At 41.3% G+C, this 15,940-nt stretch overlaps 1 protein-coding gene across 5 annotated transcripts in view; it reads right to left on the reverse strand.

Moving 5' to 3' along the window:
* Window positions 1-353: 353 nt before the first annotated feature.
* EXPH5 (exophilin 5) overlaps window positions 354-15,940 on the reverse strand; it is a 98,693-nt gene continuing 83,106 nt past the window's right edge. For all 5 annotated transcript variants that reach the window (XM_071212317.1, XM_004470854.4, XM_058289254.2 and 2 more), the window contains 2 exons: window positions 11,597-11,732; window positions 354-8,468 (listed from right to left, as the gene is read on the reverse strand). In XM_071212317.1, coding sequence (XP_071068418.1) covers window positions 3,145-8,468; window positions 11,597-11,732 — 5,460 coding nt within the window. In that variant the 3' untranslated portion in view covers window positions 354-3,144. The remainder of the gene's footprint in view (window positions 8,469-11,596; window positions 11,733-15,940) is intronic.

The raw sequence follows: 15,940 nt of genomic DNA on the forward strand, positions 1-15,940 counted from the left end.
CTTATTTTTCATCAGTGCTACTGGGCAGTGGATGAGACTCAAAGTTGAAATAGATCCCTCTTTTTCTCTATAAAGGTGAGCAGCTGTAGAAAGAAATGCCAGGCCTGCTTCGTTCTTCCTCTATTATGTAACATGAAACATTGATTTCCTAATGTGGGCCAGTTGCTTTTTGATACAAAGGAGAGATGCAAGACACTGTTTTATAAAATCACCCGTATGGCTGATCTTATTCAATAGCCAACAGAAAGATTTATTAGGATACTTTTGCCCATTTTGGGGTCATTTTTCCTGAGCCTTTCACTCTTAAAAGTAGTTATTTGAGGATGGTAATTAAGGCCAAATAAAACAGTGCATCTGTTTAAGTCATTTATTTCAACACAGGCATTGTTTTAAATTGCACCTTGTTTTGTAACACATCCCATACCTAAAGAACAGGTTTGAGAACAAGTACATAAAAGGACTATTTGACAGTTTTAAAGAACGTGCTTAAAGCTTATTTATTTCAGAAACATAGAATTGCCAACCACAAAGAGCAATACATTCCCAAAGTTGCTTGGAAAGTAAAATCTTTACATATTTACACTGTACATTTACATGAAATATCCTGAAGCATTATGATTATTAAAAATATACTATTAGCAATAAGACCTTTTTATTCAACAGAGGATGCCACTTTCATAGAGGTATGAATTTTCCAATTTGCTTCCATCTTCATCATAACCTAAATGGACGTTCTTCCACCACCACCAGTATAGACACGTATTTACCTTTTACATACATTTTTATTAGATTATCACAACCAAAAGCATATTAGTAGCAATTAAAGTTTTAGCAACACCAATGTATTTATAGTGTAAATTATTTAAAGGGAAATCTCTAAACTGGAAAATAAATCTCATTAAATCCTATTTTAAATGGATTTTAAAGTGTAAAATTTATGTTTATAGAAGTCCATTATCTAAATAAGTTAGTAATTTTATAAGATATTTATTAGTATTGGTTCCCTTATTAATTTGAATATTTACTCCATTTATGTGAATATTTATAACGATATCTTTTAGAAAACAATGTATTTATGAATATAAAAATGGCTATTATAAATTACCATAGCTATACCAAAATGTACATTTAAAAAGTAGCAGTCTGTATGTTAAAATACATAGAAATTTGCTGTACTTCTTTAACGAAGTACTTTATAAAAATATAGAACTAGAGAAGGTGCTATTTTCCTGAATTTTCTGTTTTCTTGGTTCTTGAGCCAAGCAAACCACAAACAGTGCAACTGACTAGTGTCTAACTAATATTACCTTTGAATTCAGACAGTAGATTTCAGGGTAAAGAATCCAGGTCCCGAAACAGTTGTTTAGCTTCACCTTAATTTATCTACCTGTCAATATATCCTGAACTCTCTGAAAAATAAACTATATTCATCTCACCTTTCGTAGAATACATGTAGTCTCAGAATATTCACCTAAAAAGAACTTGCAAGCCGATTGCTAAAATCCAAGTATCTTAATATTAAAATATTAACTCTGAATATCTTAAAATTTATAGAGAACAGAGGTAATGCTTATAAAAATTTAAATAATCAGATAAATAGGAAAAGAGGAAAGGGCAGAATTTCCAAATATGCACAAGACAAAGAAATATACTTTACCATACAAATTTGAAAAATTCAGAACAATTGATTTACAATTCTATTATCAGTTTCTTTGAGCCTAAGGTTGGTCAGAGCCTGAACCTTAAAACAATTTACAGATTTAAGGAATAGCTTTTATGTTAATTATGACATTTTCACTCATTTTGAGTTTCATGGGACTAATGTAAACTAGCCTTGGCATTTTGCTTCTATGTAAGGATTAGGAGGATAATAATAACATAGTGCTTTCTCGCATTCCTATTGGTTCCAGATCTTTTTATATTTCCCCAACACCTATCATTAGCCTTAATTTATATAAATGAAACTGGTGAGGGAAGTGGGAAATAAAATTCAACCAGAAAGTAAATATAAATCAAATGGAGTGAAATTCACTCACATTGCCTCTCATAGTTCTGAGGTTCAACAGGAGATGCTTTATATAATACTAGCAAATTATCTTCACCACCATCTATTCGTCTCTACCCTGATTTAGGAGGCGAGAAATCCCCAAAAGCTTCACATGGCAACTAAAGAGTTAGGAAAGCCAAATTATCAGCGGGTATCAGAAGTTATTTAGTCTAGATAAATTATTGAACAGATCACAGTAACAGGCCCCAAGGAATTTCCCATGGGGCTGGTAAATGATCCTGTTGAGAAGCCTACCAATTCCAGAGTGTCGGGTGTGACTTGGGCATTTCAGGGACTTGGCCAAGGCTTTTACTTGAGAATTGTGATGAAAATGCCCCACCTGGAACGTAGTGCTCTGTCCTGAAAATGGGAGAATGGATGTTTCTGGGATAATAGGAAGAAACGGGCTGAGAGAGCTGCAGTGGTGCAGGGCTAGCTAGCTGTCCCTCAGTTCTGTTCCCTCCTAAGCAGGCATCCTGAAACGCAGCTGCCATCTGTACAGGCATTGTTTTAAATTGCACCTTGTTTTGTAACACATCCCATACTTAAAGAACAGGTTGAGGGTATTGACAGGAAAAAGAAATAGAGAGTTTTGCAGCTGTGCTGGATAATCAATGTTTTGCATGTGCCAGGATATTCGTTTTGCAAATCACAATGAGGAGAGCGGACGTAGCTCAGGGGCTCAGCATCTGCTTCCCATGGATACAAGGTCCTGGGTTCAATCCCCAGTACCTTCTTTAAAAAAAAAAAAAAAAAACCCACAATGAAATGTGTGAAAAAGTTAGGGGGAAAATAAAGCAGAAAGTCAAACTTGTTTGGTGCAGTAGAGATGAATTTGGGGGAAAACAAGAGAAAAGCCAAGGAACATAGACAGGGTGAGAAAATAGAGAATACCTCCAAACAAACATCCACTGTGCTAGAATTCAGGAAGTATATATACTAGATGTGGAGGGGAAGAAAGGGAATTTGGGCTGTTTCAGAGCAGGGCTGCCCATACAAGATCGTTCATCTCTAGCCTTCCCACGGACATACACATTCCCACTTCATTTCTGTTACAAGCTTTTGGTGGGAGGGTCATGGGTTTTACTGAAAAGCCTTCACAGTTCTGACTCCTTATCATTTTCGTCCAGGTAGTATTCATCATCTGTGGTTGTGTCTGTGCCACAATCTGAGTCCACTGGGTCCTCCCCACACATTTTAAGTGGTTCCTTTGGAAATAAGCTGTCTCGTGGCATCGTCCTGCTAGGAGGACTTGAGCTGAAGGACTCCGATGTGTTGGGAGGGCTAATGACAGCACCTGTCAGGAAGTCAGGGTTTTTAAGAAAAGTTGGTTTCCATAATCTTCCTTGTGAGAGTGACCGCTTTACATTCTCCAGGAAAGCCAACTGTTGTTCTTCCCCAAAAATCTGGTAACCAATAGGTCTGGATGTCGCTGTTGCAGACTTGGGGGCTGTTTTTGTTCTGTCACTATACAAAGCCCAACTTTCCTTTTCATCCCGGGAGGGAAACTCAGACACAGATTTGAATCTTTGGCTGTGTCCGTGGTTCCTGGGGAATTCATTCCCAAGGGTCAGTTGACTCAGGGCCTCATCAACAGAAGTGCTTTCAGAAAAGTGGCGCTCCCTGGCTTTTGGAGGGTGGCTTTGGCTTAGCGGATCCCCTTGTGCACGGAGGCTTTTTAAACTCTTTGAACGATAGAGGCACAGCTCAGGCTCCCACCCTGGAGGTGAGGCGCTCCTCCTCTGCCGCTGCTGCCAGCCAGCCAGTGGGATGCTGATCGTGGGGCACTTCCACGCAGGCTCCAGAGGAAAAGGCAGGCTCAGCTTCCTCTGAGGGTCCGAGAAGTTGGCTTCCCCGAGGCTGGAGAACGCGGGCTGGGCCAGCATTCCTGACTCTCTTTCCAAAGTGGGAGCCACTGTTACATCTTTGGTGTTCTCATTCTTCCGTGGGGACGCCGAGATATTTTTAAACTCATTCCGATGCGGCTGTGAAATACTGAGGTTTGAGTTCTGCTCACCGAACGGTACAGATGATTCTCTGTTGGGAATTCCAGTCACCGGGAGGGCAGCCTCCGACTTCTCCACGTCCGCTCCGTCGTGACTCAACCTGCTTCCACCTGGGTTCTCTGCAGACGTTGGCGCAGGCGCAGGGGACGGTGGGTTGCCCTCTGATGCGCCAAGAGATAGGCCGTCGATGCCAGATCTGCTTCCATTTTTTAGGAAAATAGTAGCTACATGTCTTCTGGGGCTTAAATTTTTAGCTGGGAATTTTCTGTTTGCTTTGGACATGGCTGCCGATTTGTGTCTCACTGAAGATCTGTTTTTTCCTTTCTCTGGGTCATCTAAACTGGGTTTATTTTCATTCCTTCCTTTAGGAAGTACAACTTGATCCCTTGCCGACTCAGGCATTTCCTCTTTTGCCTTCCTGAGCTCTGTCATATTTACCTCCTGACTGCTTTGAGGTATTTCTTTGGGTTCAGTCTGTAAATTCGCTAAATCCGGTTTATCTGAACACATCTCCTCGTCAAGCTGTAGTTGATCCAAAGTGGAAATAAGAGCAAAGATTTGGCTTTCGGAGTCAGAAACTGCTTTACTAGCCCCTCTGCCTTCCCTGAAGTGCGATTCACTGGAGCTGTCATCTGCGGCTTCCAGCACTGAGTTTGTTTCCGTGATGACGTCTCTCCGAGGGCTCTTTCTACTCCCAGGAGATGTAACAGCTGTACCACTACCTACGCCTTCCCCAGGACATCTGACTGTTCTAGAATTTTCAACATTATCTCCCAAACGGGATGGAAGACGAGAGGACCCATCATTACCTGATTTAATGGGTTGTTGACAATGTTTGGATTTTCCCTCTCTAACTTGTTTTCCCTGAAGCATTGATGAATTATGCAGGGTTTTATGCTGCAATTTTTTCCCTCTCCCTCTCCTGCTTAATGAATCACCTTGAGTTGCTTTAGCAACGTCATCTGGTAAAGCCTCTCTGGATTTAGATTCTCCTTTATAAAGAGAAACATCTGCTGCAGCCGAGGCCGTGTCCTGTGACGTGGGCTCTGAGAGCCCACCATTTGGTAATTGTAAAGCAGTGTTACTTTCAGGGGTGCGTGAAAGACCGTGGCTGTTCTCCTGGGAGGAGGGAGCCAGGATACTTAGACCTTCAGATGAAGGCGTTCCTGATGGCCTTTGTGGAGAACAGTTTAGTCTGGCTTTTTCTGAAGCATTCGGAAACGTTCCGGCCCCCACTTTAGGTGATTCTGCCAGGGAATCGATATTTTGTGTATACTTTTGAAGGAGACTGCAGAATTTTTTGCTGGGCTTCCTCGGTAGAGTGTAATATACTGAAACCACCTCAAGACATTTTACTTGATCTTCATCCCTAGAAACAGAAAACGTGCTAGTGGTCTTATATTTATGTAATGTTTTCCCACTCTCCTTTCCTGCCATGTCTGAAGAAAAAGATAAAGGGTGCTCATTGGAAAGGGAAAATGTCCCAAAGGCAGCAATTTTACTATCCTTGTCAGCGCAGTCTTGAGAGTATCCCTTTGGGTGGTAGCTTTTGGTTAAAGAACAATCCTGAACAGATGACTCACTGTCCGTGGGGTTAACGACTCTCTCCCAAGGCCTTGGTGTAGGAGCAGAAGAATCCATGTCTGAAACCGAGCCTTTTTTCCTTTCATCTCTTCCAACTGAGGAATCTGCCTCCCCTGAGGGGCATGACGCAGCCCTCTTGATAAGGAGCGGGAGTGGTTCTTTCCTCACAGCAGCAGAGCCAATGCTTTTCTTATTTGCCAGCCTCTCTGCAGCCACAGGTGCTATTGGGATGGAGTCTGAAACTACTTCGGAGAATTCAGGAGAAGCAGGACTGAATTTGTTTGATGTGTCCTTCCCTGTTGGATCTTCCACACTATTTTTCATTTGGAATGGACATAGCCCCTTCCTAGTTGAAGTGGCCATTATATTATCTTCTGATTTCCTGCCATGGATGAGAAAACCGGGTGATTTTCTTGGTAAAGTACAATAAATCATGTGAGGTTCAAGGACCTTGGAATCACCTTGATTCACCTCAGCAAGGATACGGCTATCACTTGTGGGTGTTGATCTAGTTTCTGTTTTGCCTAACTTTTCAATACAAGATATCCGATGTCTTGATTTTCCTTTTCCCTTTCCATCCCTGCAAGGTTGGCTTGAATGGCATTTGAAAACATCAACCACTTCATTATGTACAGGCACATGACTCTCATCACTCTTTTGGTTTTCTAAAGGGCTTACGGCAAACTGATTATGTTGGTTCTTGCTGACATTGCCTTCTTTTTCTCCCAGAGATGGATCTTCTCCTGAAGGACTTCTAGAGAACATTTTATGATAAGGAATCACTACAGCATCAAGCAAAGAACTATTTGATAGTGAGGAGTCTTGTAGTGCATCTGATAACAGATCTGAAGAACTACACAAGACACTGGGGTTGTTGGCAGACTTTTGGCAGGTGGTAGAATGAGTTGTGGTACATTGTTCTCCCTCAGGATCTAAAATGACAGGCTTTTCATTATTAGTAGGTTCAGAAGTCCAGTGATTATTTTTAACAATGCTTGAGATGTCTTCATTACTTTCTGTTAATTCCTGGTGACAATGTTGAGTTGGGCTGGGAAAAGATGGTGAGGTTTTGCTTTCCTGAATGAAAGAGAGAGACATGGCAGAGCCAAGTTCTCTGTTCCCAGTGACATTCTTTTGTTTTTTAAGTTCATTGGCTTTATCTCTGGGTGATATAGAAACTTTGGAGATCCTGGAGAAGTCTCTGGGTGGCCTTTTTGAACTTACAGTGGTAGATGCGTTAAAGACAAATCTGTTGTTCTTGCCCAAGTCCTGGGAGAGGGGAGGTGGTGATTCACCCGTTGTGTTTGTCTGGTCCATCTTGTTCAGTTGTTTCCCTTTTTCTGAAGGAGACTCATGCAGATCTTTCACATCATTCACTTCTGTGCCCAAGATATCGGGCTGGCTTTCAGGAAAAGGCGGAGAATCAACTGAATCACTGTTGGTCCCAATAACGTCTGTATGGCTCTTTAGTGGAGGATAGGCAGGCTTACTGGGAATAATTTCTTGCAAAGTAACTGTGGCATTCAGAGAGCTGGAATTTTGAGAATTCCCTTTCTTATCAGGCATCTGGGAGAAGGAAGTTTTGAATGTGGATGCATGGGCCTGAGTAATTCCAAATGAGCAAGCGTCTTCATTTACATGTACTTCTACCGGGGAAGTATCCTGTTGACATTCTAACCCACCAGGTTTGATGTGATAGCTTGAACCGGTCATGGTGCAAACATTTGGTGTGCTGAAATGGGGAGGTGATGGGCTCCCATTTCCTTGAGATACCTCCATGCTCTCCAATGTGTTTGTCTGAAAATCAGACTGTGAGGCACATGGTTCTGCTTGGCCTCTGTAAACTTGTGGTCCATTACCAGGAGAAAATGGTCTCCAATACTGAGAAGGGACACGGTGGCCATGAACAGCTGATGTACCATTTGCCTCAGTGGAAATCATTTCAAAGTCTCTGCCAGAAGAAGCAAATGGTTTACTGTTTTGATGAAAGTCAGACCAGGAAGAATGTTCTTCCTGCTGGCCCCAAAAAGAACTTTGTTCAAAGTTCCATTCTCTGCTTCGTCCAAAGGTACTGCTAAAGAAAGACCTGGCAAATGGGTTGTCTTGATGGTAGAATGGCATATTCTCTGAGTTATCAAGTGGGTCTGGACTCATGGCACCGTCGACGGGGGCATTGAAACCCACGCTTTGGTAAATACTCTGTGAGCGGTAAAACTCATAATTCCTATTCTCTTGAAGACCTCTAGGATACCTATACTGATTGGCAGGGTCAACTTCCATTGGTGACGGTCCACTCAGGAACTTTTCCTGGTTCTGCTCATCTCTAAAAGAATCTGACCTGTTCCACATGATGGATGATAAAGGAGTTCTCTTTGGGCTCTGCTGGTAGCTCTGTGGCATAAACCCACTCCTGTTATGAGCTGTGGCTAGGAAATGTAAGCTTCTTGTTGTGAAATGCCCCGCAGCTGGGGACGCTGATCGTTGCCTGCCGTCAAAACACAGAGAAGAGGTACCAAATGTATGGTTTTGTAAACAATCTTCTTTTAAGACTCTGGGCTCTCTTGTCCTGTACATATCATAAATTGTCCTTGTTCTAGGAGAAAAGGTTTTAAAACCTTCCCTAGGGGTTCCTGGTCTTAGGATGTCATAAATAGACATATTGGAAGTTTCATTATAGCGATTTTTGTGACTTCCTGGGATGTTACTGGGCCTATTCCCACTGGAGTAAAAATGACTGAACTGTGTTCTCGATCCATGGTTGAGAGGCATTGTGGTATTTGCTGAACTTGGAGATTGCTCCTGAGCCAGTTTATTATCCAAATCATCTAAAACTAAAAGAAGAATATGAGTCAATTTTTTTTTGTATAAGATTCTACAGTAGACTAATAATTTGAATGGTTGAAGGTCCCTTTTCATCTCTAATTTTACTCATTTATATCATCATGATTGTGATGACATTCATTTTATGTTTTTAAGATAGTTCTCCTTTTACAAGGCTGTAATGGAATTTTCTAAAGCATATGTTTTCAAACAAAGCAAACCTTTCATAATGGGTTAAATATAAGGCTACATTAAAATTGCAGTGAATTTTAATCATGGTTTCTTTTAGTGCATCTAAAGGGTACAAAGTGTTTATAAGATATGGGTCTTAGTAATAAAAGGAATTAATTATGTAGATTCCAGTATTGCTGCTACCATCAAATAACTAGCCAGCCATAGGTTTTATTAAGCCAAGTCTTTCAAGTCACTAGATTGCTATAATAGTTCCACCTGTGCTTACCTCATGGGCTTATAATGTAAGTGACAGACTGTAAATAGCATTTGATTTCTCATTGGACAGGTAATAACGGTATACAATTCTAGCATCAACACCAGAACTTCAGCACCTAATTTATAAATGTGCTTATTTGGATGGATTTGACCAATATATAAAATTAAAAGTTCTATAAATATTGTTGCATGATATGCTAATGGCAGATTGTTTCTCCTGGAAAAATAAAAACCCATTAGTAGCCTGTAGTACAGAACTTTCTATGTGCCAGGCACATTTCTAAGCATTACGTTCTCCCTTAACCCTACAGAGTCGTTACTATGGCTATTGTCATTTTATAAATGAGTAAATTGGGGCACAAAGAGATTAAGTAAGTTGCCAAGATCACACAGCTAGTAAGTGGCAGGGCTGGGATTTGCACCTGGGCCGTCCTGAGTCCACACACTCAACCACTGTACAGTGCAACCTCTGTGCTCTAAAAGTTGGTTTTTCATTTTTTGCTTTTTGTGAACTAGACAGATGATTTCACTATGAGCTCATATAAGAATGTGAAGTTGCTTTTGTCCAACAATATTTACTTTTCTGAGTAGGGAGGCCAGAGGGCAGTGACCGTCTTAGAATACTGAGATCCAGGCCTGAGGGCAGTGACCTTAGAATACTGAGGCCCCAGGCCAGAGGGCAGTGACCTTAGAATACTGAGGCTCAAGGCCAGAGGGCAGTGACCTTAGAATACTGAGGCTCAAGGCCAGAGGGCAGTGACCTTGGAATACTGAGGCTCAAGGCCAAGCCAAGACCAGGACCAGTGTCTGATCTCAGACATGCTTTCAGTGATGTGGCTGCTTTTTCTTTCCATTGTGTTTATTTAATCATATTTGGCATCTTTTCCCAAACAAAACCTTGCTAGAATTGAAATTGAAGAATTACCTTTTAAAGTTTATTGATTCCCTACACCCAACCTGTAATAGATATATTAATATTTTAGGGTATTAATGTTACAATGAATATAACTAGATTATTTAAGAAATTTTCATGAATAAAATCAAGCCAAAAATAGAAAAAAGAAATCAAGCCCAACACAAGAAATAAGTTTTATGTGAGATATTTAAATTGCTGAAGAAATTTTTGGTTTACAGAAATATTTCCTTCAGAGATACCTAAAATAGTGTACTCTCCTTGTTTATTCTAAATTATTTGCCACAAAGAGTGATTTTAACTCTTCAGTGTCAGGGAAAGTAAGGGACAGCAGTATCTGAGTGCATATAAATGGGCTTAAAAGACTATTCTTCACTTTAAATTCTTACAGGTTTTTATTTAGGAGAAGATGCCAAATATGATTAAACCAATTCACACGTAAATGGGATTGAAAGTGACATGCCAACACTAATGGGAGGGTAGGTCCTAAAAGTTTTTGAAGTCTGTTCTGGAATTTCCCTGCCCTATTACACCTGTAACTTGCTGCTGTTAAGTTTGCACAGTCAGCAGAAGAATTCAGCTTGAACGTTGAGGAGGTGTAACTAAGGAATCCTCCAGGGAATCCTCCTGGCACTGTTTTAATGAAAAAAAATTTATTCATCCCCTGTTCTTGAAATAATTTATTCCCTATATTTCCAAACAAAATAGTCAAATAATGCCACAATATCAGCCAGGGCAAAGCAAAACAATATAGTGAATAAAAAGCTGTCTCTTAAACAAATCAATAAAATCTCTGTCTCTGCTCTCCTCCTCAAGCTGTCCACGGCTGATTTTGACCCTTGTAAAATTGTTTTCCTGATTAGAAAAACAATATATGTTCATAATGGAACATACAGGAAAACACAGCAAAAGAGGTAAAGTTACCTGGAATCCTACCCATAACAATTCTAAATTATTCAATGTCACTTAAAATCCCAAGTTTACAGTCCTATTTTACTCACTACACCTGAGGTCCAAAAAATTCTTTCTGCTTCTCCTCTGTATTTTCAGAAAGGCCAAGTCTTTTTTTTTCCCCCCGATTTCATAAACAGTAGCCCTCCTCTTCAAAGAGACCCTTCATTGTGGAACAGAATGCCACATTACTGAAACGAGCCTGCAGGGTGACTGTTCTGTTGAACGCCTCTCCCTGACCAGCCCACCTGTCTCCCACCATCAGGCTGAGGTGACGTCACTGCCTTTGCCAGTGAATGAGTTAACTTTTCAAAGGGCCAGGCTTATTTGGACACAGAACAACCTATATAAAAGAAAACTATGCTTACGTAATAATAATAAGATACATGGACATGTGATACTTTTGGAAGCTGTTTCAGTCTCTATCATTATATGTTGTACAAGGTTAACTGTTTAATGACAATTAGATTTCATCACAAGTACACTTAGGTCCTCCTAATCAGGAACAATGAAGGTCTATTAAGAATAGTAAACTTCACAGATGTATTCCCTAAAGATGTATTTCCTTTTTACCTGAAGTTAAATATCATTACTAGTCCATATATTTATCAGGCCCCGATCTGAAAATATTTGATTAGATTAGTATACTTTAATATCTGTGTTAATATTATAGACCAACATCCTCTTCAGATAAGGTAAACAAAAGCACCTGGAAAATAAATGATAGGATTTCATAGGTTTTGAGCATTTTAACACAAACAGTAATTATTATTTACTTTCCTTTAGTATTGGGGGTTCCAAAGGAAATTGAGTGCCTAGACTTACCTTGGAAAAACTCATTCTCCAGCAGGGAAGCATCCCACGGAGGCACGCCACCTCCCTGCCTCATGCCTGCTGGCTTAGGGACAAACACGCTGCTGACTGGTTGATTTTCCAATGGTGAACTGTATCTTTTTGCCTGCTAATTTTAAAGTAGAAAACACAGTGTTATTCTTGGACCTTCTCCAACCAGAATATTCACCGCAAAAATGCCCTAAGCGTAAAAGTCCTAGTCTAAGGCCTGCAAATCAATTTTCCTAACATTTGTTTTGCACCTTAACGCTATTTAATTCTTTTTGCCATTTTGCAAATGAGCACAAACATCGTCATAAGGACATTAATTCTTTTTCTCAGGAGCCTTCCCTCTGCCAAAGTTTCCTGCAAACTTCCACGGCACTCTACAATTCTCAGGGGGTTCCTGGAACACAGGAAAGAAATCGACCTCTCTTGAGTTGGGAGTCTGGTTTCCATGGTCCCAAAGGCTGGGGCTTTGATTTCCTAACACTGTACCGATTCAATTCTTTCAAGAGCCTGCTGCCTGCAGCTTGTAGTGGACTTTTAAGATTTGTGGATTTGATGGATTTAGGGACAAAAATTGTTTCTATCCATAGAGTTCACTTTAAATAGTAGAACCCCGCCACCCCCAGCAGATGGCCGTAAGGAGCCGATTAATAGTTCTGAAACAAAGGCACCAAAAAATATGACCTTATAAGCTTAAAAAACAAAAAAATAACGACAACAACAAAAACATTGCTAGTTTTAGGGGATTTAGAGATGGATATAAGGCGAAAGCTATTTTCCTTTCTTAAGAATTGTTTGCCTTGATTTATCAAATCCAATCACTGCCCTACTTTCAAGCTTTAATTTGTCTTCATATCCTGGAGGGAATGAGCCACTCCCAGCCTTCCCTTCCTTTTGCCAAGACTCAATTTGCATTTCTGGCTCCTGATCTCCTGACTCCACTTTAGCTGCACCCTTCCCTGGCTGGTACCAACCACACTTCCCACTCCAGGCATTTTCAGCTCACTCTGCTCCTCCTTCCTCGCGACTTGACCCCCTCCTCCCTAAAATTTTGTTTCCCCTTTGACGGCCATCATTCCATTTCACCTCACCTGCAATGCCCAAGATCAAATGTCTAATTTTTCCAAAACTCCCAACTTCTTTACTTCTCCACTACAGGTCTGTCTGGGTCTAAGTTATTTCATTCCTGACGATCTAGTATTTTCACATTGCCTGTTTTCTTTCTCAAGGTCTAGGTCAGTTATTTCCTATAGAAGCTCTGCCCAAATTTCATTGCCTTGAGGTTTTCAGTTTTGTGAGAAAGCAGTAATTGGGAAGTGGACTTGGCTCAACTGATAGAGCGTCCTCCTACCACATGGGAGGTCCAGGGTTCAAACCCAGGGCCTCCTGACCGTGTGGAGCTGGCCCACGTGCAGTGCTGATGCGTGCAAGGAGTGCCGTGCCACGCAGGGGTGTCTCACACGTAGGGGAGCCCCATGTGCAAGGAGTGCGTCCCGCAAAGAGAGCTGCCCCTCATGAAAAGCTCAGCCTACCCAGGAGTGGCACCGTACACACGGAGAGCTGACGCAGCAAGAAGACACAACAAAAAAGAGACACAGATTCCCGGTGCTGCTGAGAATGCAAGCAGACACAGAAGAACACACAGCGAATGGACACAAGAAAGCAGACAATTGGGGGGGGGGGGGAGAGAAAGAAGTGAAATAAAATAAATTTTTTTTAAAAAAGGGAGAAAGCCATAATTGAATTTTCACAAAGGAGGGTTCTTATTAAGAAACACTCCAATGGTAATTTATTGGACATTAGATATAATTTAACATTCTAACATAAAACTCAGAAGTAAACACATCTTAAAGGCAAAATATAACCACCTTAAGAGGTTTTTATTACTAATTGGAAGTAATAAAACCATAAACTAATCTTGAGAAACCAGATCATTTAAAGCTATATATATATGTTTGGGTTTTTTTTTAGGTACCAGGGATTGTAGGGTACAGCCTGTAGGTGGGAAGCTGGTGCTCAACCACTGAGACACTTGGTTTCCCTGAGATGGTTTTTGTTTGTTTTGCTTGTTGCTTGCTTTTTTTTCCCCAGGAGTTACCTGGAACCAAACCAGGACTCCCCACGTGGGAGGGGGTACTCAACCACTTGGGCCATATTCCACTCTCCTAAAGCTAAAAAATCTTTTCAATTTGAAGTGCATCTTTTGAAAAATGGATGTGGCTCAAGCAATTAGGCTACTGCCTACCACATGGGAGTTTCCAGATTCAGTTCCCAGTGCCTCCTGGAGAAGGAGAGCTGGCGCAATGGGCAGGTGCGGTGAGCTCACGTAACAAGATGGTGCAATAAACAGACACAAAGAGGAAAGACAATGAGAGACACAACAAACAAGGGAGCTGAGGTGCCTCAAACGACTGAGTGCTTCCCAAGCTGGAGGTCCCAGGATCAGTTCCCAGTGTCTCCTAAAGAGAAGACAAGCAGACACAGAAAGCACACAGCAAATGGACACAGAGAGCAAATAAGGGGGGGCATAAATAAAATAAATCTTTGGGAAAAAAAAAAGGGCGTCTTTTTAGGAGCGGAAGTAGTGCAAGCAGTTGAGCACCTGCTTCCCATGTATGAGGTCCCAGGCTCAAGCCCTGATACTGCCTAAAAACAAAACAAACAAATGAAAAACCAACTTGGGGGAACCGGTGTAGCTCAGTGGCTGAGCGCAGGCTTCCCACACATGAGGTCTGGGGTTCAATCTCTGGCACTAGTACCTCAAAAAAAAAAAAAGTGCATCCTTTGTGTCCTGCCTGTTGACTCTCTTTAGATCTTTATTTGTGCTAATAATAATTAGTCATAGATGTTATAAATCCATCTTCCCAAATCTGCAGTTCTGGTAGTTGGTGCAGAGTAGATACCTCCATCTAAAAGAATACCAAATGTTGTTTCTCAACCATTTTAACACCCATACAAACCTCAAGTCTCCTCTATAAAGACCAGAGGACATTCCTTGTGGCTTCCTGGATCACATTCCTCTATAATTAAAGGAACTGGTCTATAATTAAAATTTATAATGAAGTGAAAAGATAACTACTATGGAAAGTATGTGAACCGAGGGTTCCAATGAGATGAACCTCTCTAGCTGGGGAAGGAGTGCTACCATGTAGAGACTCAGAATATAATTTCTTTTTGTAATATTCCTGCCCAGATCCTCTGCATCCAATACGTTAAGGATGCTTCCAACACATAGAGATGTCAATTTTAGGGATAATTAAGAGGAAATATCTAGTTTTGTTACACTCAAACTTTTTTCCCCCCGGTGATAAAACTGTTTAAAAAGTAGCTGCTGATCAATGGTATCAGACACAAAGAAGATTGAACATTGCCACTGCTCAATAGACCTCTAAATTTAATTTAAACTATATGAGATATTATTATTATTAGCAGCAACTCTACATTGATTGTTCTGGGCAATGTGCAAAGGGCTTCATACGACTGGTTTAATTATTGTAACAGCCTGTGAGGTTGGTACTATTCTTATCCCCATTTTACACTTGAGAAAATTCAGGTTTCAAGAGGTCAGGCCCTTTGCTCCAGGTCACACTGGTGGAGGGAGAGGCTTCCATCCCAGGCTGTCAGATTCCAGAGTCCCTGCTGAATCACTATGCTACCTTGATTGAATTTTGTGGCTCCTGGTTTATTATCACACTCTATCGTAGCAGTCGGCATCTTTTGAGGCCACATGCAAGTCTTAGAGCTGCTGGGAAGAATCTGAAGCTTCCCATTACCTCGAGCAGGGGTACGCCCCTCTGGGCCCTGGCAGATGCTCATCATCAATCAAAGCTCAGTCTTGGGCTCAGTGTCCCCCTCAAAACAATGTCCCCTGCCATGGAGGTGCCATGAAAGCAGAAGGCTACTTCCCACCCCTGGCCTAGAGGATGAGGTACAGACACCTCCACGCAGCAGAGCTCTGTCAGAGTCCTTCTCCAACTTTCGAATGAAGCCTTTCCTCCACGACTCTCTGCAGGTGCCCTGCGCTCCATTTCCGCTGTGTCTCTGCTGTAGATCTTTGCTTTTTTTCCTTTCTTCTCCTGAAAAGTACTGACTCATCATTCAGAGTCTAGTTCCTCTATCACCATCTCTAGGAGCCTTTTCCAACTCTCCCAGCAGATTTAATTCTCACAGTATTTTCATGCCTCTCAGATCTTATACCTGTTATGTCATGTCGAAAGTAACTTACATTCTTTGCACCGTGACTTTACCACTAAATGCCCCCCTCCCACTGATTTCAGTTCCCTCTCTGTTCTAGGCATTGTGCCAGGCCCCAGGAGTCCACGGGAACTG

The sequence above is a fragment of the Dasypus novemcinctus genome, chromosome 27 (genome assembly GCF_030445035.2).
Source record: "Dasypus novemcinctus isolate mDasNov1 chromosome 27, mDasNov1.1.hap2, whole genome shotgun sequence".
Lineage (NCBI taxonomy): Eukaryota > Metazoa > Chordata > Mammalia > Cingulata > Dasypodidae > Dasypus > Dasypus novemcinctus.